The following is a 20,961-nucleotide window of genomic DNA, read 5'->3' on the forward strand; positions in this document are numbered from 1 at the left end:
TATAATTTACCCTCTTAGGTCTTGTCTTCCATTTCTTGTGCTTACAGGAGTATTATTTGAAAACTAGTATTTGGATCAGACCCTTGGATTCCTAAAGATTGCTTTTACTTGTAATGTTGGTGATCTAGCAGGGTTATTCTTTGGATGCACATACAATATGCGAAGTAGCCCTGCATAAGACAATTACTTAAATGCCCCAAACGGTAGGCTATGTTGTCATAGTCATGCACAAGCATTATCAATGCAACCTTTTTTATATATTTATTTTTAATCATTAATTTAAAAATAAGTATTCCAAGGCACTTCAGCTTGTAGCTAACACAGTTATTTATTCAGGGTAAACACAGCAACCTAACATTACGTTTTGTAAGGCAATGGGAAATTACGGTTATCTAAATTTCACTTACCGTAACTCATTCTGATTGCTGAGATAACATTTGATTTGAATACAGACTAAAAACATTATTGGTTCAAATCTACCACCCATCTCTGTCCCACCCAGAATTGTCTCCTGGAGCTGTCCAGACACAGCACAGACAGCTATCAGCTATATCTCTCTGGGATGTGTGTCATGCACTCAGATGATGAAGACACCATTAACGAGAGCAGGACGCTTTACAGTATTGTTGTGGAGGTGTAAACCTGGGCCAGAGCCGAAGTGATTGATACTAGGAGAGCTGATGACTCAATGACATTATTGTGAAATCATGGTGGTGTGGAGCAGCCACACAGTGTAGTAGTGATTCCCTTTGCCATGATTGTCTATTCTTGTACATGGTCCCCTCACCCTGACTAACTGTGCTTTCTCCCCTCCTGTTGTGTTGCCAAGGGGAACATCAGGGGGCCACAACTATCCCACTCTCCAGTTTAGTTTGACATAGATACTGCCTGGCTGCAAAGACTCAGCTATATTCCTTGTTATTATTAGATAACCAACCAATAATCTGTGGGAAAGTAAACAGTGTGTGTGTGTGTGTGTGTGTGTGTGTGTGTGTGTGTGTGTGTGTGTGTGTGTGTGTGTGTGTGTGTGTGTGTGTGTGTGTGTGTGTGTGTGAGAAAGTTGCAAAGGGAGCACCTGAAAAGGGAATTCAAAACAAATGTATTAATCCCACCGGGGGAATTGTGCTAACGATCATAGGAAGAGAACCTCCCAGTACTCTACAGTACACACAATAGACCTTCCAGTTCCAGGTCAACATAACATCCAGTCATTAGGTTATATATCAATGATATCATGGGGATTCCAATCTATTAGAAACCTCAGCCTTTCTCTTCCTGAAAAGTTAAGATGCTGAAATAGAAGCCATTGTTCTATTAAAAATTATAAAACATCTTGTTTGAAATGTCCTAACCTGTGTCTACTGATGATGTCACTGGTAAGTCCGGCAGATTTCTGAACTCTCCACAGTCCTCTGAGACGACCAAATAGACATGGTGCCATCTTATAATGAGCATGAGGACCAATTACATGAAGATAGGTTGAAAATTGGTGAATTGTTCCTTTAATACTTGCTCTCTCTCTCATAATCTATGCTTTTGCTTTGCTATAGAAGATGATGATAATGTTAAAACAGTAGAAAATCAGTCCAAAGCATTTTAAACTCCCCAGCTGTTAAAGTATTGTTGCTTATAAGATAAATTAATAACCCACTCTTCCAGAATGCTCATTGCTCTCATTTGTGTGGATGCATCCTGACCTAGGTGGCATACAAAAAAATAAAAAACAATAATACATTTGTCCTGTTCAGAGAAAAGTTATTTACAAAGGAAAGTATAAGATTCAGTCTGCGTCTGTTAAGCATGTTTATTTATAGTGTCGGACAGTATTCACAAGAAGTTATTTTGTTAGTGCTTTCCCGGTCATGCTTTGTCAGTGATGGATGGGCAGCTGAACTCACCATGGTAACATGATGGCAGATGGCCACCAAAACATTCTGGGCACTAGGGAAAACTGGGCAATAGGAAGAATGGGCACATGGGAAATGTGGGCACCCGGAATAGTGGGCACTTTGCGGTGAAGAAGAGTGGGCACTAGGGAAATCTGGGCACCAGGGAGACTGGGCACCTGAATTAGGATCCGTGTCCACAAGTGTTTTTTAACTTTTCATAGCATTCTGCTTTGTTGTTGGTAAGAGATATTTAACCCACTGTTCTCTAAACCCCCAAATACAACACAACAATGAGATCAATAGTACAACATAAGAGTTTATTTGCAGTTAAGAAATATCTGTAAAAGCACTGTGTAACATTGTTGAGAAATGTGCTATATATAGTTTATGAATTAAAATAGGAATAAGATTGAACAGAACTTCATCACAGTCTAGCTCTAACAAGTCTTTTGCACATGTGAATGTGCACTGCATGACAGTGAAAGAGAAGAGAGGGAGAAAGACTGCGAAAGAAGACCTGACTGTAGGCTACACATCTTGATAACTGACAGTCTGATAGAAGTTAGCCTCGGAAACCCAGGCTTTTTTTTTAGGCAAAACAGCGGAAATGCTGTCTTTATGCAGGCGTTGTGCGCTTGTAGATTTGCTGTTAATAAAGTATTCAATCTCACAGACAGTGCACCTAGTGCCCAGTTTTCCCGGTGCCCAGTCTTCCTGGTGCCCATATTTCCATAGTGCCCACTCTTCGCCACCCCAAAGTGCCCACTCTTCCCTAGTGCCCAGTCTTCCCCAAAAATATGGTGCCCAGATTTCCCTAGTGCCCACCGTAAAGGTCCTTGCACACTGGTGCGTCTTTTCGTTGCGTTTTTTTTACAACAATGAAAAAAATTGAAAAAACAATGAAAAAAAATAAAACGCAACGAAAAGACGCACCAGTGTGCAAGGACCTTTACTGTACCCTCACCACCGATATCGATCATCAATCATCCAAGACAAATAGTATGAATATCTTGGGCATCATGATGAATGGGCACATTTTCTTCTCCTAAAGGGTTAACAGGGTGGGTGTATGTCTGCCCCCTCCCTCCCTCCTCTTATGGGTCATCCGTCGATGTCGAAAGTTCCTGATTCTACCAATAAAGTGTGAGAGGGTTTTGAGAGTTCTTCACGTTTTGTATTAGTCGTCTTAAAAGAAGCGAAAGAATCCTCTCTACTTTGAAGAGACGTGCTGTGTTACTTTCAACGACGTCTCTGGGATATTCTGGACATAATGCCACGGTGAGTAAACTGCCCGCACATCGCGAATGTACCGTTAACAAAGTAACACTGTGTGAGAGTAGCGTCGTTGATAAACGAGGGGCAAGACAGTCGTTCTTTATGTGCAGTTTGCCAGTTTATACTAACTTTTAGGGTCTTGGCTGTGATTTCAGGAACTTAATTATTCGTGGGAACACACGTGAAAACAGTTAACCTATTAGCAATAAGGGTGACTGAACTTCCAGGCATCAGTAAAGCTGTTTGTTTTTATGAATAGGCCTGTAACTGCAGTCCCGGACCCAGCCGGGGATATGAGACAATAATTACTTCCACAATCCCCAACATAAGGTATTATGGTATGCTCAGCTGTCCTGGAATTCAAATCTTCAAGTCTAGCTAGTATAATAACCACTCAGTGATCTGGCCATTCTTGCATGTTAAAACGTGTCGGTAAACACATAAATCAGTGGTGGAAAAAAGTACCCACATATTTTACTTACAGCAAAGGTATCAATACTGCAATCTGCAATGTAGAAATACTCTGTTTCGGAATTCAAAATTTACTTGAGTAAAAGTACAAAAGTATCAAAATATACTTAGAAGTACTCGCGTGCTTGTAGATTGGCTATTTTCAAATGGCCGAAAAATGTATGTAGGGTTGAAGTGGTTAATGTATGTTTTGTAATAATGATCCAAATCTACAAAGTAACTTGTAACTAAAGTTGTCAAAAAATTGTAGTGGAGTAAAAGTACAATATTTGCCTCTGTAATGGAGTAGAAGTAAAAGCACTGAAAACTGTAAATACTCCAGTAAAGTAAAGAAATACCTCAAAGTTGTACAGTACTTGAGTACATATACTTAGTTATAGTTACTTTACATCACTGGCACTCAGTGATCTGGCCATTCTTGCATGTTAAATGTGTTGGGCTACAACACATAAATAGTTATGCTTATATGCATTATGTACAGTATGCAATCTTACAAAGTAGACATCCCCAATCCTATAAAATACTGCGCGGTAATTTTGCATACTTTGTTTCTTTTTAAACCGTTGGCTAACGGTCCCTTAAGTCAGTTTATAGGCCCAGTTGTCACAGAGGGGGTGGAGTTAAACCAATAAGGCATCATACCACACATTCTTCAGCGAGGTATGTCTTATATGATGAGAGAAGGCTTTCACTAGATCTGAAAGAGGTGAATCTGTGTGCTTTTCTAAAGCATACTCCACGAGTAGTCCTATCAGAATCAGATGTATTTGCAGTGGTGTAAAGTAACTAAGTACATTTGCTAAAGTACTGTACTTAAGTACAATTTTGAGGTATTTTTTACTTTCTTCAGTATTTTCAATACTTTCACTTCTACTCCATTACATCTCGGAGGCAAATATTGTACTTACTTTTTACTCCACTACAATTATTTGACAGCTCTAGTTACTTTGCAGATTTAGATTATCACAAAACATACATTAACCACTTCAGCCCTATATATATTTGGGCCATTTGAAAATAGCTGATACTATTTTCAAAAATATTTTCATATATTCTGCACAATGAGTACTTTTACTTTTGGTACTTAAAGTATATTTTGATGCCATTACTTTTGTACTTTTACTCAAGTACATTTTGAACACCGGAATTCTACTTGTAACAGAGTATTTCTACATTGCAGTATTGATACTTTTACTTAAGTATGTGAGTACTTCTTCCATCACTGTTTATTTGTCACATCAGAGGTGTACAGGTGTAAATCAGTGGATGATTTTGGTCTGCCTTTAATCATTATCCTAAAAACTAAACAAAAAAGAGTTGGGCTACATTAATGCTATGGACGTACACTATCATGTGAGCTTGTTTGTTGCTACAGTCATGCTTGTATGATATTTATCTGTTGTGACACATTGCATTGAAAATGTCTCCATCCTGTTTTGCCATGCACATACTGCTTCAACACTGCTAAGCCTAAATGCTGCAATTGGTTATTTACACAGATATATTATATTTGAAATACACAAAGATGAGATGCCATGCACAAAGAGGAATATGGTAGCTACACGTACTAGTATGGTAAATTTAAAAAAGTGATGTAGTCAATATATAGTTTTAAGAAAAACATGTTTAATTCACGATGTCATGGATAAATATTTCCCACAATCCTAAGGGTACGGTCACACATCTGTGTCAGTCAGCACGTAGTAATAATAATAATAATAATAATACACCAACAACAACCACTTGCATAAAACCATTGCTTTACATCTGTGGTGTAATTCACAGAATGGCTTTTTACTGCATGGCTCTGAAAGAGATGGCCGTCTTTAAGAGGGTCTGTGTTGTCCGTGTGTCTGTCCAGAGCTAATTATGCAAACTGATCAGCACCAAATTTCTGTCCACACTGTCAAATTGGTCAACGTAAACTAGAATCCCTCAACATTTGTTCACATTATGTTCTATACCTTTTGAAATATTATTTAACTTTTTTTAAATAATGGAAGTCAGTGGAGCTCTGTTTCTCCTAATTTGGTATGGATGACGTCATCGGCTAGCCTTTTTCACAGCCAAGCCATCTATCTATAAGAGGAAACAAAATCAGCTGCAGAGCCAATACAATTTTGATTGATTGATTGAATACTTTATTAACAAGTTTGTTAACAGTACATGTAGTACAGTCAAAGGTTATGCTAAAAGTATAACACAAAAAGCCCCAGGGGTCTTGTTTCCATTGTGGTCCATTGTACTCGGTTCATCAGTTATATGTATAATAATTACAATGCATATTGGTAGAAAACCTGCTTACGGTAGCATCATAAGGTATATTTATAATGAAAGGAGGGGTGGAGGGGCAGAGGATGCTACTACCAAGGTGTTCATGGAGTTAAACTATGCTCACTTGTATTTTAATGTCAGACGTTCTTTTAGGTTAGTTTTGAGTTTGGGTATGGAGTGGAGATCTTATAATGGGTTTTGGTAGGGCATTCCACGAATAAAGCTATAGGAAACGGGTATGCCACCTTCTAGAAACCCGGGATTACAATTATGCAGTATGCACAGAGCCCAAGAGGCTGACACATTGCCCAGGTGTCGAGGCATGTCATACGTCATCGATACGTCACAGATGACTGGCGTCATAGACCACCAAGTCCGAGGTCCACGTGAAGCCACGCCCTAGTCAGTCACAATTTGTTTTATCTTCCCTCAAAATGTCTACAGTGACATTGAGTAACATCCAAGTCTAGGGCTAAGTGCTGTAACCGTTTTTTGTACTACTTAAGACACGCCCTTCACTTAGGAATTTCCAAGTAGTTACATTGATAACATGGCCTTAGACTCCCATAAATAAACAAGCCTTTGGGGGAGACACAGCTAGCTTTAGAGGTGGGATGAGCAGGGAGTGCCGGAGTAGACGGTATATCAGTTTACATCCTGGCATACATTGAATGTTATTTCTTCAACTGTCAGACGGTTCAAATTAAAGGGAACATTTGTTCCTGAACAGGGAATGGAATTTGAGTGATTGCAAAGGCAATATAAACAACTCCTTCAATTGTAAAACCGAACTAGGGAGAAGAGCGTAAAATTTGCTAAATCTATAAACTCTGTACTCTGGAACTAATATAATAATAATAATAATTATCCTGTTGGGATATTTGTCAGTTACTGTATATTTGTGCCCGGGGAGCAGTTAGGGGTAGGAGCCTTGCTAAGGGACACTTTGAGACTGCGGGGCTGGGACGTGAACAGGGGGCCTTTTATTTCCAAGGCGGCCCCTGAGCCTCTCTACTTATTCCGCTATGGCCACCCTATCGTCCCTATCATCAAATAAAACAATAATAAACTTGAAACATCTACACATCTGGTAAGCAGTTGGCACACAGTATTATCTTATTTTTGTTTGAACCTGCACTAGCCTACATGCCTTTCTCTCTCTCTCTCTCTCCACAGTCTTTGACTGGGACTAGACCAAAATGCGCTCCAGCGTTGACCTGCCCTCAAACGTCACGAGAAACGTGGGCTCCCGCACCACCACCAACAACAACAACACCAACAACAATAACAATAACAACAACAGTGACAGTGGAAACTCAGGTTCCCAGTATGCACTATGTGCGCTGGGGGTGGGGGTAGTGGCCCTTGGCATCATCATGATCGTGTGGAGTGTGGCCGACGTGGCCGACGGGCCTGGGAGCGAAGGCGGCAAGCCCGGTGGAGGTAGTCCTATCAACCGCAATAAAACCTCCTATGTGGCCTTCGTGTTGGTGGGCTCGGGGGTGGTCATGCTGTTACTGTCCATGTGTTTGGGTATGAGGAACAAACAGCGGGAGCAGGAGTGGCTACAGAGACAGGGAAGACCCGGAGTGGCGGCTGAGGAGCAGGAGGAAGTAGAAACGTGAGTTAACTGTCTAATGGCATGTTCTGTGGTATCAGTTCTGGTTGATGTGTGGCATCCAAAGCTTCTTTTGCATTAGTTAGTTTTCATCCCTTGATGGAAAGCATCGACATTTTCACATATTGTCGCTGTCGTGTAGAAACCTTGTATCTCCATACTTCAACTCGTCAGGTTTTTTCAGAAACGAATGCTGTAATTCATCATGCAAGTAAAAAAAAGCAATAAAACAGCGACAGCGACAATATGCATTTTACTTACCGGTAGTATTAATATTTCTTTGATAATATATTTATAATGAATGCATGATGAATCCATCTCCCGGTCACTTGGGTACAGCTAATATTCATGTGTCTCTACTATATCTCTTTCTATGATCAGTCCTCAGGAACGGGCTCAGCGTTACGCTGTGCCCAGCTACGAGGAAGCAGTGGGCAGCGCTCAGTACCCAGTTCGACAGAGCAACCCCCACAACTCTGTCCAGCTGCCCTCCTATGACGACCTGGTCAAAGTAGACGGGGTGCAGTACGAGACTGAAGGGCCAGAAGGTCAGGCCCCTACCGGGTCGCAACCCGTTCCTGCCGCAGCTGGTCCGGGTACTGCTGCGTCTGCATCTAATCACAGTAGATCTGCGAAAGCCAGCCGCAAACTCCTGCCCCTCAAGATCCGTAGGATTAAATCCGAGAAGATGCACGTTAAGAATGAGGATAATTCTCAGCCAATATCAGTGATCAGTATAGAACCATTGACTCCACCACCACAGTATGAGGACAAGGTGGTGCCTCTCTGAAGTGTATAGCAAACATGTTTTGTAAGACATTTATTTACCTTTTGGATCTCACTGGATATCTTGGACAACACCAGCATTGCTGGACAAACTTAGCTACTGGATAGTGAATACTCACTAACTGTGATGCATAAAGTCCATATACTTTTGTAAATACAGTACTTGTCTGTTACAAAAGAAAGCACATCGGATAGAAGCGAGAACCAAATCCTAATCATCTCCTATGTCAAAGTATCTAAGGGTATATGCATATCTTCCGAGTGTCCAGCATGAGTGTCATCTGTCTGTCAGCCTTTGTGTGCTGTCAACATCATTTGCAAAGGGGTTATAGTGAGAATATCTGCTTGTGTGTGGATGTACTGTAAATGCAAACAGCATGTGTGGGTCAATAGTTCCATGAAGGGACTACACCAACACCATGTGCAGTGTTTCTACCTTGGAAGACTTAGGAGTGATTCACTTATACCCACTGTGGTTCGCCAGGCATCTGGAAAGGCTACAACATGAGTGACGTGTGTTGGTTATGCTGGGTTGAGTGACGTGTGTTGGTTATGCTGGGTCGAGAACAGGATATTGAGACACAGAAATACCCTTCCTTGTATACTGTGTGTGTGTGTGTGTGTGTGTGTTCCCTGCAACTTGGTATTGTTGTAATGGTGGTGAAGACGTGGGTGGTCATGTCAGGATGAGCACAGGAATTAGAGGACAATACTAACATTACCCTTTGTGGTTTTACCACCTTATGCTGCTGGTTCAAGACGGTTCATAACCCCTAAAGAATTACCTCCAACTTGTATATTGAATGGTAGTCCAATTCCAACTTTTAGGTCAGAAAGCTTTGATTTCCTCGACCTGGTCCTGGTCACGATTGATATCATTGCAACAAAAACACGGTGGAATCGTCTCCTTCGTGGTTAGTGGCATTTTTCAATTATTGTTTACTTTTTTAACACATAGGATCTGTAATTATGCAATGTTTGTATTGTTTGTTAGAAGGAAGGTTTCCTACCATTGTGAAACTAAAAAGCTCCAACTTGTCTTGAACGCAGCATTAGTGTTGGTTGTCATAACAAACGGTAGTGATACATTACGTTACCAAATAAAAAAAGGAATGATTTCTTATCAAGAATCATTACAGTGCTCTTCTCACCTTTAGGCGTTTCAGTAAAGACCTTATGACTGAGCCACACGTTGCCGTGCCAGTGTTTGTTCTCTGTGTTTCGGATTGGGTCTACATAGGAAGTTTGAGGGAGCCTGAAGGATGTTGCTAGCAAACAAGGGGGCTCAAGAACAGTGTGCAGCCTTTGCCCTGGAGTCATGGTGAGAGGGAGTTTGCATGTGAAGGCAGCAGTGTAGTCTGTGCTCTTCTCTCTCGTGTTGCTTTTGTACTGGTGTGAGATGAGCAACAGAAAGACTCTTTGACTGAGCAGCTGGGCTTGGATAAGGGCAACCATTACTCACTCACTCGTCACCGTTCTCTCAACCACATAGCCTGACTCACAGTACTATGCACTTTGAGTATGCAGAGAATGGACAGATAGAGAAGGGAGACTGCCTTTAGGGGCTTCCCAGGAACTGGCTTAGTTTTCCTTCATCTGGGTGCCTGCGTGTCAATCATTCTAAGCTCCTTCTTCCTAGATGGTATGTAGGAACGGACAGTTGAACGCAGAGGAAAATGAGCACCTTCTGGCTTGATTGGAATGATGACCCCTTCTCCAACATTGCCAGTTTGAACAAGTATTGTTCCCCTTTTGTTGTGTGGCACAACAAGCTGTGTTTTTATTGCTAAATATGGCATGAATATGTCAAACAAAGTCTTGTAAATTGCTGAAGTTGATTCATCTTGCCATTGCCACATTGTTTGTTCATACTTCATCATGTTGAGTAGTACTGGGGGCATAGGCAATCATGTATCTGTCATGTAGTAAAAAGTTTAATTTTATTTTAATGTTTTAATCTAATCAACACTCATTCCAGTCATTAGTGTTGTCAGTTTCCTTTATCGTTTTTTATATTAAACAAGTTTTATATTTCTTTTATATCTACTGTGAAAATGTGCTCCTTACATGTTCTATTGCTCAGTTGACACTATTCTCATGTTTATGTTAAAACGATACATTTTTGTCAACAGCAAACATGAACAGAGTTATCTCCTGAATATTTTCTGCGAAATAAAATGATTACCGTTTCTCTTTGTAACCTTTATTTCAGAGGTGTCATTTGTTTTGATGGCAGCATTTGATGCGTCGTGAATCGTGATGGTAATACTGTAACCCCTGATTGGCTTTTATGGTTCATGTAAAATAGTTTCATGACGTCTGTACTTTCCAACCTGGTTACTGTTCACCTCTTAGTTAATGTATAGCTGATGAATGCAATGTCGTCATACTGTACAGTTGCTAATGCTCAGTGTGGCCTCAGTGAAAATATGTACATTCCATTTCAAAGCATTCATTTTTAAGTGTCCAGGTAATAGTATGTATTCTGTACTGATCATTACTTTTTCTTCAAAGTGGTTCTTATTAAGCTATAGTAACAGATTTACTGCTTGTCTGTCTGTTTAGAGACTGCGCTTTACTTTACTTAATATTGAAGTACCTTTTTAATTGTAATAGTACACCCACAAAAGCTGTGTATTATTTAGTTTCCTGATTTAACTGCTGACATTTTTACCATTGAGCTAATAGAGCCGGCCTGCTTGCTCAGGGGATAAATTGAATCTTGACCATCAGGTCAAAATTCGTGTCAGAGCCTGTGACTAAGTGAGACATGACCTTTTGACACAATCTAAAGAGCAGGCAGACAAAATACAACCACCCCAATTGTATAAGTTATATTGTATTAATATGGTAAGGCTCTACCATACAGATTGGACAAAATTACAATTTATTAATTAAAAAAGGTCACACAGTGAGGCTTTAAATTAAGGCTATTAATATTTCAGGTCTACACGGGTAAATCGTGGATGTTCTTTTTAATCGTTCTTCAGTTGTTGGTCATCACCTGTGAGAGGGAACAGTAAAGCATAATTAGCTTACCACACATTTCCTGTTTTTTCAAAGCTCAAGCTTCCGTTTGCTTCATGTTGCATTGTGCGCTTTGGTAATGTCATTCCGATCATAAAAAAAGAAGAAGGAAAATGTTCCTCACAGTGTTGATCCAGCGAATGTAGGAGCTGACTCCTGTGAAGACGGTGGGCTTCTGTACAACATTGCAGCCCTGACCCGAACCAAAACTCACTGCACCATGAACCACCCAGGAGCCATCTGGGTTCTGGCAGTTCAGTGGGCCGCCAGAGTCTCCCTGTTGGTCAACCAGATATAGGTTAGTGCGAAAATATGCTTTACAGATGGTATCTATTTATGTTGTGCAGTTATCCAGCATATAATTGTTTAAAAAAAAAAAATGTTTGCCTCACAGTTGACATTACTGTAACATTTCCAATGAACCCCCTCATATTACTCACGTTACAGCCGGCCTTGATGCCATCTCCACCAGCACAGACCATCTTGTCGGTGGCCAGCACGTACCACCAGTCTTCCTGACTACAGGTGTCATGGTCCACCACTGGCAACAGGGCCTGCTGCAGGATATCAGCTGGGGGTCCTGAAGCTGTGAAGGAGAAGCTATCTTAACCCGGGTAAGAAGACAAGTTCCTGCTGTGATGCTAGAGTTCATTATTTGCAGAGAGAGGTTGAAATGGAAAAACGATGGGTGGGTGGATGGAGATTATTTTCAAGTCGTGTGCTTATGTGGATGAGAGAGAGAGAGAGAGAGAGAGAGAGGGTAAGACGTGCAGCGAATAGATATTATCCACAGATTTATAATATGGCTATTAACACATTAAAACCAGGAAAGGCTTAGATTTTAGGTATATATATATATATATATATATATATATATATATATATATATATATATATATATAGAAACATGGTTCAAAAAAATCTTAGGATTTAGAACCGTGGTTGTCAAAAATAGCAGATATACAAGCTCACAGCGCGTCACTATTGTAGAATCGGCCTCAGGTGTTAATGGGTTAACCCATTAAAACCGGGAAAGCATCCGTGTCATTTTAGATTTGAGCTATATATATATATATATAGGCAGCCTATAGCAACATACGTTTTTCAGAAAACACGTGGTTCTCAAAAATAGCAGATATTCAAGCTCACAGCGCGTCACTTCGTGCTGCGCTGCGTACTTTTTGAACATTTTTGAAAATCTTGAAAGTGTTTGAAAAAACATTTTGTAACACAAATCTTCCACGGCCCAATACATATTCATTTTGGGGGTCCTTGGCACAAAAACATTTGACAACTACTGATTTAGAAGGCCTCAGGTCTTAATGGACACTTTTTGTCTTTCATTACAATTAATGCACATTCAAGCATTTTCTTTTAGCATGGGTGACCCCAGCCAGAGCTGAACCCCCTGCACGGACTGGGTTAGTACCACAATACCCATTGATGTGCACAAAAACACATGATATTGGTGATACATTTTCACCGATTTTTGACCAACTACTAGATCCATGCCCCTGAGGCTTTTTGCCCTCAATGCACGTGCACCTGTTTAAAGTGCAGTCACTCACTGGATAGCCGTCCCCAGCCGCTGACGTAGCAGGGGGCTGCATGGGGCAAGACGAAGCCTGCCTCGGGGAGACAGGCGGCCATGATGGTATCGGAGAAGGTGACCGGAGAGGACAGTTTTATCAGGGCAATGTCATTCCTGCAAAAGACAAAGGGTAGAACGCCAATGAAACTCATGTGAAATAATCAACGTAATGAAGTCTATTGTCTATGTTTTATTAATATTTTGGTGCTGGGTTATGTATGATGTATAATTATTATGCATTTTTATGGAGTGTCCAGAGCTTAATTCAGCTATGGACAGAGTTAGGTCAGATTACTTAGAAATGTAGTCAGTTACTGAATACAAATTACATGGATTTAAAAAAAAATAAGTAACGTAATCCCTTGGATTACAAAACAATTATAATCTAATCTGAGTACTTTTGGATGACTTTTGGATGACTTCAAAAATCAAACATGAATAAAATCATAGACATCCTCATTATTATGATTATGATTATGTTTTCGCTACTGTCCATCCGTGTCTGTTCATATGTGTGTCTGTGAACAGCCAATCTCAGGCACCGTTGGACAGATCGGCTTGTGGCCCAGTACCAAGGAAGTTGGCCAACTGGCCTAAATTTGTCTTAAATTGGCCTCATGGCGGCGCTATAACAGGATGCTTCACTTTTTGGCCGATAACTTTTGAACCGTAGGTCATACAATCAAAATCTTTTCCACTGGGATTCCTTGGATCATGACTCGACTCCATATAGGCCCACAGCCATTTATGCCAGACAAGATTTTCTACCATCTCTTATTTTCTTCAAAACACATATTTTGCTATACTACCACAACTCGCACAAATCTGATTATCTCTGGAGTCATGTGATCAAGATGTATCAGTCTGATTTGGCAGATTCCATTCCGATTGGCTATCAGTATGACTGACTTCCAAAGTTTGCGACCCGGCGTTGCAGAGCTCTACGCTCAGAGGAGCGCACCTTTCTAGTTCTATGGGTGATTATGCTAATTGCTAATATGAATGTGTGTGTTAATATTTAACTGAGTGTTGTTCCTACCGGCTGAGAAGAGTGTTGTAGTCATCATGGGTAATGATATTGGCTGCCCTCAGAGCAAGGGAACCCTCTTCAGTTGCCTTCAGGCTGTGCTTTCCCAACACCACTCTGTAGTTGGGGCGGGAGCTGCAGGGGGACAGATGGAGAATGTGCTGTTAGAAGATGTATTAGTGACTTTTTGTGCTGCTTGACGTTCGGTTTGTGCATAGATATTTTTATATAGAGATTTTGTTTTGTTAAGCGTCCTTGGGTTTCATGAAAGGTTATTATTATTAGTATTATTATTAATGGCAGCAAACAGCAACTAGTTCTGCAAATGTCATACTGTACTGAACCACTTCCAATTTCCGATTTCCAATTCATATATTCTTTTCCTATTGGTCCGGTGCATGAACAACACAGAAACCAAAACATTTGGGATGCAATGTGACGTTAAAATATAAAATCTTCCCTTTAAGACAATCATCTTACAACAGCCATTCAACAGAGCAGAGGACACTAATTACCTAGTAACTGATTTAGTTTGTATCCATACCCCTGCCCTGGTTGACCCTTGGGTTCATTAACTACGGTAGATGAGGTGTGGATTGGGATGTAATAAAAAATTAATCAAGCTTCCTTGGAAAATGTTACTGTAATCTAATTACACTTTTTTTTTAATGTAATCTGGGTCGATTACGGTTCATCTGATTAGTTCATCTCAATTACATGTAGTTAGTTACTGCTCAGCCCTGATAATACATACCTCACTGGTTGTCAAACTTTTACATATCAAGGTCTCCACTTAACCAATTAAGACCTGGAACGCATCTGTGTCACTTTAGATTTCTTTGGCTATTCAAAAATAGCAGATATACAAGCTCATAGCGCGGCACCGAGTGCCGCGCTATGAGCTTGTAGATCTGCTATTTTTGAAAAATCTTGAAAAAAATATATATAGATTTTTTACAGACTTGTGAGGGTCAATTTAGACCCCCCTAAAGAAACCCAGGAGTCCCTGGAATCCTCTTTGAGAACCACTGACATACCTAATGCAGTGAGCAGCAGTAAGGACCCATTCATTAGAGATGAGGGTGCCTCCGCAGACGTGACTCCAGCGCCCACTGCCGTCCGACTGCAGAGAGATCTAAGCCAAAAGGATTAGAAGGGATAGCTGGCATTCTTATACTGGCCACTCCATGTATTATGACATACAGTACAAATGACATACAGTACAAGGACTGATTTGGAATTAGCCAAAATGTAAGGAGTTAATTTTTGTTTGAAGTTTGCTTAAAGTTTGCCATTTGATTACTTTAAAGGGGATACTCTTGGCAAGTAATACACAAAAGTAGTCTACCCTTTAAAAAGTCCTGTCATTTTGTAAATGAATGCTATAATGTAGTCATTTTGCTGTGTATTTTTACGATATCACAGTTTGGAATGAAACTCCTTACAACCTACCCTAAATTCTGTCCCTGCGCTAATTAAAACTGGGGAGCAATTTAACTTACATAGCCATCCATCCAAATAATCCTTAACAGAGACCCTGGCACCTTTAGCTTGTGGAATCTTGCAGAGCTACAATATTTGTAATGGCAAGATTAAAACAGATGTGGCCATTGTAATTGTGTCCTATATTTTCTCCCAATTGACAGGAAAAAGCAAAAGTCACAGGCAATAGTGTGGTACATATTAATATCCTGTTAACTGACATGTAAAAATGTAGTTGTATGGTAAATAAACACAGGTTTGTACTGTAGATTGTAGAGGAACATAGTAATTTCCTGTAAGGATTGATTTAATTTCATTCTGTTTTGTAACTTTTAAGAAAGATTGTGTAAGTCAGTAGTGTAAAAAAAATGCACAACAACTTGATTTTATAACTAGTATAGTAAACAACTGAAGAGGGATTTTAACCATGGCAACTGTGCATACTGCACTAATGCAGGGTAGAAGAAAGATGCATGCATGCGGCGGGTTCTACCCTGGCTAGTGCTATATTGCAATACTGCTGTACAGTGGTCACTGAGAGCAACATGTTTCTATGGTCTTACCTGCCAAGGCCAGCTATGAGGCTTGGCATCCTCTCCTGAAACCACCCTGGTCAGCACAGGGGGGAAGGTGGGCAGGCCGCATCCATAGGCTGAGACAAAGATAACAATGATTGCCCATTTCGGCTTTAGCGGTTTTCCTTATTTGATAAGATCTTGAGTTGAAGAAAGTGTTACTTCTTGCTAAGTTCAATATGTTTGGCTAAGTAGTCTGCAACTCCCATTCACTGATAAGCAAGCAGGGTGCCCTGCCCTTCCAGGTTGATTATATAAATGTAAAAAAAAGAAAAAGGTTAAATAGTTGAATTACACAATAATTGTAATAAGTTCCTTACCACCAGCTACCAGGACAGCAAGAACCACAAACCTCATCATGACTGTAGTTGAACCTTGTAGTTGAACGCGTTCGTATTTATACCAGGGGTATTCAACAGGGGTTCTGAGACCCCTAGTGGGTCCTCAGAGTTACTACAGGGGGGCTGCCACATATTTGTGGGATAGGAACCTTTTTTTGTTCTGTTTAAACATTAACCACTTGAACTCTAGCATCCCTATTCTGGTGGGAACATTCACAGAAAATAGCAGATCTACAAGCTCCCAAGGCATCGCGTTGAGAGCTTGTAGATCGGCTATGTCTGTACTGTAGAGAGAAAAAGAGCAGACCAAATACAGAGCCAAAGATCAAGTCTTGTAAGTATTGGCGATTTAAGTGGTTAAATGTCTGAACATACACATTAACATGTATTCAACCTTTCACAAACAAGTTTATGAAGCTATCAATGAAACCTATGAAAAGGTTTAATCTGCAACACAATTGTATACCATATGTAGTGCGGGTCCCTGCTTCATCTCTCTCTCAGCTAAGGGGTCCTTGTCCTGAAAAACACCCTGATTTATACTGTATGATACTGAGGAAGGTCTATTCCAGGTATAACCAGTTCTTGGAAAACTGACCAAAAGATGTGGAAAGCCAAACATGAAGGGGCCACTGAGAACAGAACATGTGCTTAGTGATAGGCTTTTCCCATCACTCTTCCCATTCTATTCCTGTACTTCTTCATGTCCCATAGTTTTGGAATATATTGCTAACCTATTAATGATGATAATGATAACTATAAAGATGGCACATGTGGCAAATGTTTTTTCAATTCAGTTTATTTATTTATGAACGATGGCCTTGGCTCCAAAAGTCTGTCCTCTTAATAGGCGACCATTTTCTGTGGAAGAGATGGCAGAAGCATGTTAGATTTACTAAATCAAGCCTTCAGGAAATCTGCATCATTAAAAATTAGGTGAGTCAACAATTTTCTCTAAACATACATACAGTGTTATCGTATTTATAAATCTCTTACACCTTAAAACACACAAATGTATTTTTTAGTTTAGTTTATGAGTTATTCCAGAACTTACAGAGCTGATCCAGTCCACGTAGGAGCTGACTTGTGTGAAGACGGTGGGCTTCTTGGGGAAGTTGCAGCTGAGGCCAGAGCCAAAGCTGACGATACCGTGGACCTCCCAGGCACCATCCATGTTCTTGCAGTTAAGAGGGCCACCAGAGTCCCCCTGAGCCGTGCAAGAGACACCCAATGATCACTTTGTGAACTGTGCTATTAAAACCCATTAAGACCTGAGGCCGACTCTACAAATGCCTTCTAAATCAGTAGTTCTCACACTTTCAAGATTTTTCAAAAATGTTCAAAAATAGCAGATGTACAAGCTTGCACCGCGGCACGAAGTGATGCGCTGTGAGCTTGTATATCTGCTATTTTTGAATAGCCAACGCAAAAATCTAAAATGCTTTCCTGATTTTAATGGGTTAACAGTCATGTATGACGTTTGAATTGCCCAAAATGAGTTTTATATTCAGATATAATTTGGGATATCTAGGTAGTCTGTTTATTATAGGCACATAATAATCGCACAGGATGCAGATTTTGCAACATCAGATATTACAGTGGCACAATCATATGATTTGTTTTTCTTTAGACTCACATTGCATCCAGACACAATCCCATCTCCACCAGCGCAGACCATTTTGTCCGACACCATGGGGCCCCACCAGTCCATCAAGATGCAGGTGGCATGGTCCACCGCGGGCAGGAGAGCCTGCTGCAGGATCTCGGCAATAGGCCCTCCGGCTGTATGGAGGAGAGAGGTGTGTTAACTCAGCTGAAACATCTAGTCTAAACACTCTTTATAATACCAACATCAGATGAGATTTTTCTAAACACTTTTTTGAGTATGAGCATAGGACATTTATATATATATATATATATATTTATATTTATATATGAATTTGTGGCTTGTGAGTAGCAGGTGGAGGATAATGTGAGTATAGAGGGGATAGTTTGTGAGTATACTGCAGACTCTGGAGAGATATAATCGAGAGACAACAGTGGCCGTGGACACTGACTCTTCATGCGTCCCCATCCAGTGACATAGCAGGGTTCATTGTGGGGAAGGAGGAAGCCAGCCTCGGGAAGACAAGCAGCCATGATGGTGTCGGTAAAGGTGACAGGGGAAGCCAGCTGGATCAGTGCAATGTCATTACTGGAGCGGATAAACACACAGAAGACACGTTACAACCATGTTGTAACAAACACAATTCTAGGTCTTTGACTATTTTGTCCCAAATGTAGATGCTGGCATTGACAAAATATTCAGAAACAATATGAGCAAAATGAAATGAACAAGACACTTATTTCACAAAATATTCAGAAAATATGAAAAAAAATTAACAAGTCACTTATTTCACAGAAAAGCTTGTGGGATGAAATTACCGGATGAAGAGGGGGTTCCACTTCTCGTGAACGATAATGTTGGCAGGGGCCACAAACACCGAACCCTCCTCCGTCTGCTGCAGGATGTGCTTTCCCATGGCTACTCTGTAGTCCCTGCCAGTGCTGTAAGATAATAGAGCATAATATAAAACATGTGTTACCAGAGTTATTATAGTTTTGTACTTTTGATTTGTTTTTATTTTTATTTTTTTATTTTTTGTATTCTTTGTTCAATTCAGGTTGCTTTCAATTATTGTCCAGAGTGGGGTTGCGTGTTTCAGTTGAGTTTTAGTTTGGTTTTTGTTAGTTTAAACAAGGAATTAAAGACTTCTTCTTTGTTTTGTCTCCATTGTGTCTCACCTGATGCAGTGAGCAGCAGTGAGGACCCACTGGTCAGAGATCAGGGTGCCACCGCAGGTGTGTCTCCACTCACCCTCCCTGTTGTACTGCAGGGAGATCTGAAACACATGATGTTTTACGGTGAGTAGATGACTTTCACCTCACATTAATGGCTTAACTAGTGCTATTTTGCTTCATGGCTTGATGAAATGGAGTAACAGTACCCAGCTGAGACAGTTCTTCCATCTGACATTAGGGTACAAAAGACATTATATGTCAGGAGGTCAGCACCCATGTATGATTTCTTACATTGGAAGGTTTTCATTGTAACATGGAGATTTCTTACTATTACACAGACAGATGGCAAGAACAACACAGAAGATGCTCCAGTGTAGTTTACCTGCCATGGCCAGCTGTGAGCCCTGACATCCTGTCCTCCAACCACCCTGGTCACCACAGGTTGGAAGGTGGGCAGACCACACCCATAGGCTAGACAGACAGACAGACAGACAGACAGACAGACAGACAGACAGAAGTTACAGAATATATATAGCAAAGCAACTGTCTGCTACTTTCACCATATGACTTTCTGCAATGACTTTGTAGAAAAAGCAGAAGTGTCACTCTATAATCATAAGGCAACAATGCACATTGCATGAGGTCGAATTTTCTAGTCAAGATGTTGTAACATGTTGTAATATACTGTATGCTTACCGCCTGCAACAAGGACAGCGAGGACCACAAACTTCATCATGGCTGTATCGTCACTGTTTTTTCGCCAACTCATCAGACACTTTTATACTGTTTATGATGTTTGTTGATGGCCAAAATTGGGTCAAATTCTTGGAAATTTGCCCTTTGACGGATCTAGGGGTGGAGCGAAATGGGCCTCCAAATTGGCACAAATCAGACTAACAGAAGAATCTTCCCCAGCCTTCAGTGTTTAAAATGAACGTACCAAGTTAGGACCAAACATGTGTTCTGGAGAAGAATATTCCCATAACTATTAAAGCACATTTATTAATGCATCACCATTCAAGTATATTGCAAATAAGTACATCTCATCAATTTAAATCCCTAAAATAAACTGTTTATTTTTCATTTTTTGTTCATCAAACATTTGTGTACTCCTCAAGGCTCTGAAATTAAGGGTTGCGGTGCATCAATGCATACATTTACTGCAAATAATTGCAAAAATACATAAAAATTTAAATAACTAATCATCATAATTATTATTATTGTTTGTTATGTTATATTATATTATTATAGAGCACCGAAGTCCTGACGTCACTCGTTCATCCCCAGGTTTGCGGAAGTAATTTCTCTATGGAGAATAACATTGGGTCATCTTAGAATCGTCTCATATAAGAATTGTGGTCCAAAAATAAACACCGCGTGTCGGCGTTATTGTCAGGGAGGAGGTTCTGTATAGTTTATGATAGTCAGTCACTTATATTTGATACAGTCTGTTTCTGGCGAAAATGTAACTAATTTGGCGGAAGTAACATTAGCGTTTTCTCACCGTCAGTTGATGCTTCATATCCATAAGAGTCAACCCGCCGTGGTCATTTGTTTATTTTTGGAACACAGTTCTTATTTGACGCGATATTAAATACGTCTATGGGATTCAGAACGGGGGTGGAAAACTGCGAACCAGGTAGACAAACAAAGGATGTGTAAATGACGTCAGACTTCGGCGGTCTATTATAGTAGTAGTTGTATAATTATCAGTATCATTATAACTGTCAGTTGCTATAGAGCAGTGGTTCTCAACCTGTGGGTCAGGACCCCCAGGGGGTCCCCACATGATTTTAAAGGGGTCCCCATATGACAGTGAAGTGA

General features: G+C 40.4%; 3 protein-coding genes across 3 annotated transcripts; 1 reads left to right on the forward strand and 2 right to left on the reverse strand.

The window, feature by feature from the left end:
- The first annotated feature begins 3,018 nt into the window (after nucleotides 1–3,018).
- On the forward strand, nucleotides 3,019–10,494 carry tmem51a (transmembrane protein 51a). Its single transcript, XM_080444724.1, has 3 exons — nucleotides 3,019–3,167; nucleotides 7,086–7,530; nucleotides 7,909–10,494. The coding sequence occupies exons 2-3, from the start codon at nucleotides 7,109–7,111 to the stop codon at nucleotides 8,315–8,317; spliced, it is 831 nt and encodes a 276-aa protein (XP_080300850.1). The 5' UTR covers nucleotides 3,019–3,167; nucleotides 7,086–7,108; the 3' UTR covers nucleotides 8,318–10,494.
- A 937-nt stretch (nucleotides 10,495–11,431) lies between these two features.
- LOC308096406 (chymotrypsin-like elastase family member 2A) lies at nucleotides 11,432–16,372 on the reverse strand (the record flags this gene model as incomplete). The annotated part of the gene is made up of 7 exons (XM_080443828.1): nucleotides 11,432–11,617; nucleotides 11,781–11,926; nucleotides 12,909–13,045; nucleotides 13,971–14,093; nucleotides 14,996–15,093; nucleotides 16,004–16,092; nucleotides 16,336–16,372. 7 exons carry the CDS (start codon nucleotides 16,370–16,372, stop codon nucleotides 11,432–11,434), a joined length of 816 nt encoding a protein of 271 aa, XP_080299954.1.
- Nucleotides 16,373–17,199: 827 nt separating this feature from the next.
- On the reverse strand, nucleotides 17,200–19,873 carry LOC308097197 (chymotrypsin-like elastase family member 2A; the record flags this gene model as incomplete). Its single annotated transcript, XM_080444857.1, has 8 exons — nucleotides 17,200–17,217; nucleotides 17,411–17,563; nucleotides 17,993–18,138; nucleotides 18,414–18,550; nucleotides 18,781–18,903; nucleotides 19,141–19,238; nucleotides 19,520–19,608; nucleotides 19,834–19,873. 8 exons carry the CDS (start codon nucleotides 19,871–19,873, stop codon nucleotides 17,200–17,202), a joined length of 804 nt encoding a protein of 267 aa, XP_080300983.1.
- Between the last annotated feature and the right edge of the window lie 1,088 nt (nucleotides 19,874–20,961).

Source organism: Gymnoscopelus braueri (genome assembly GCF_963280865.1).
Source record: "Gymnoscopelus braueri genome assembly, chromosome: 12".
In the NCBI taxonomy this organism is placed as follows: Eukaryota; Metazoa; Chordata; class Actinopteri; order Myctophiformes; family Myctophidae; genus Gymnoscopelus; species Gymnoscopelus braueri.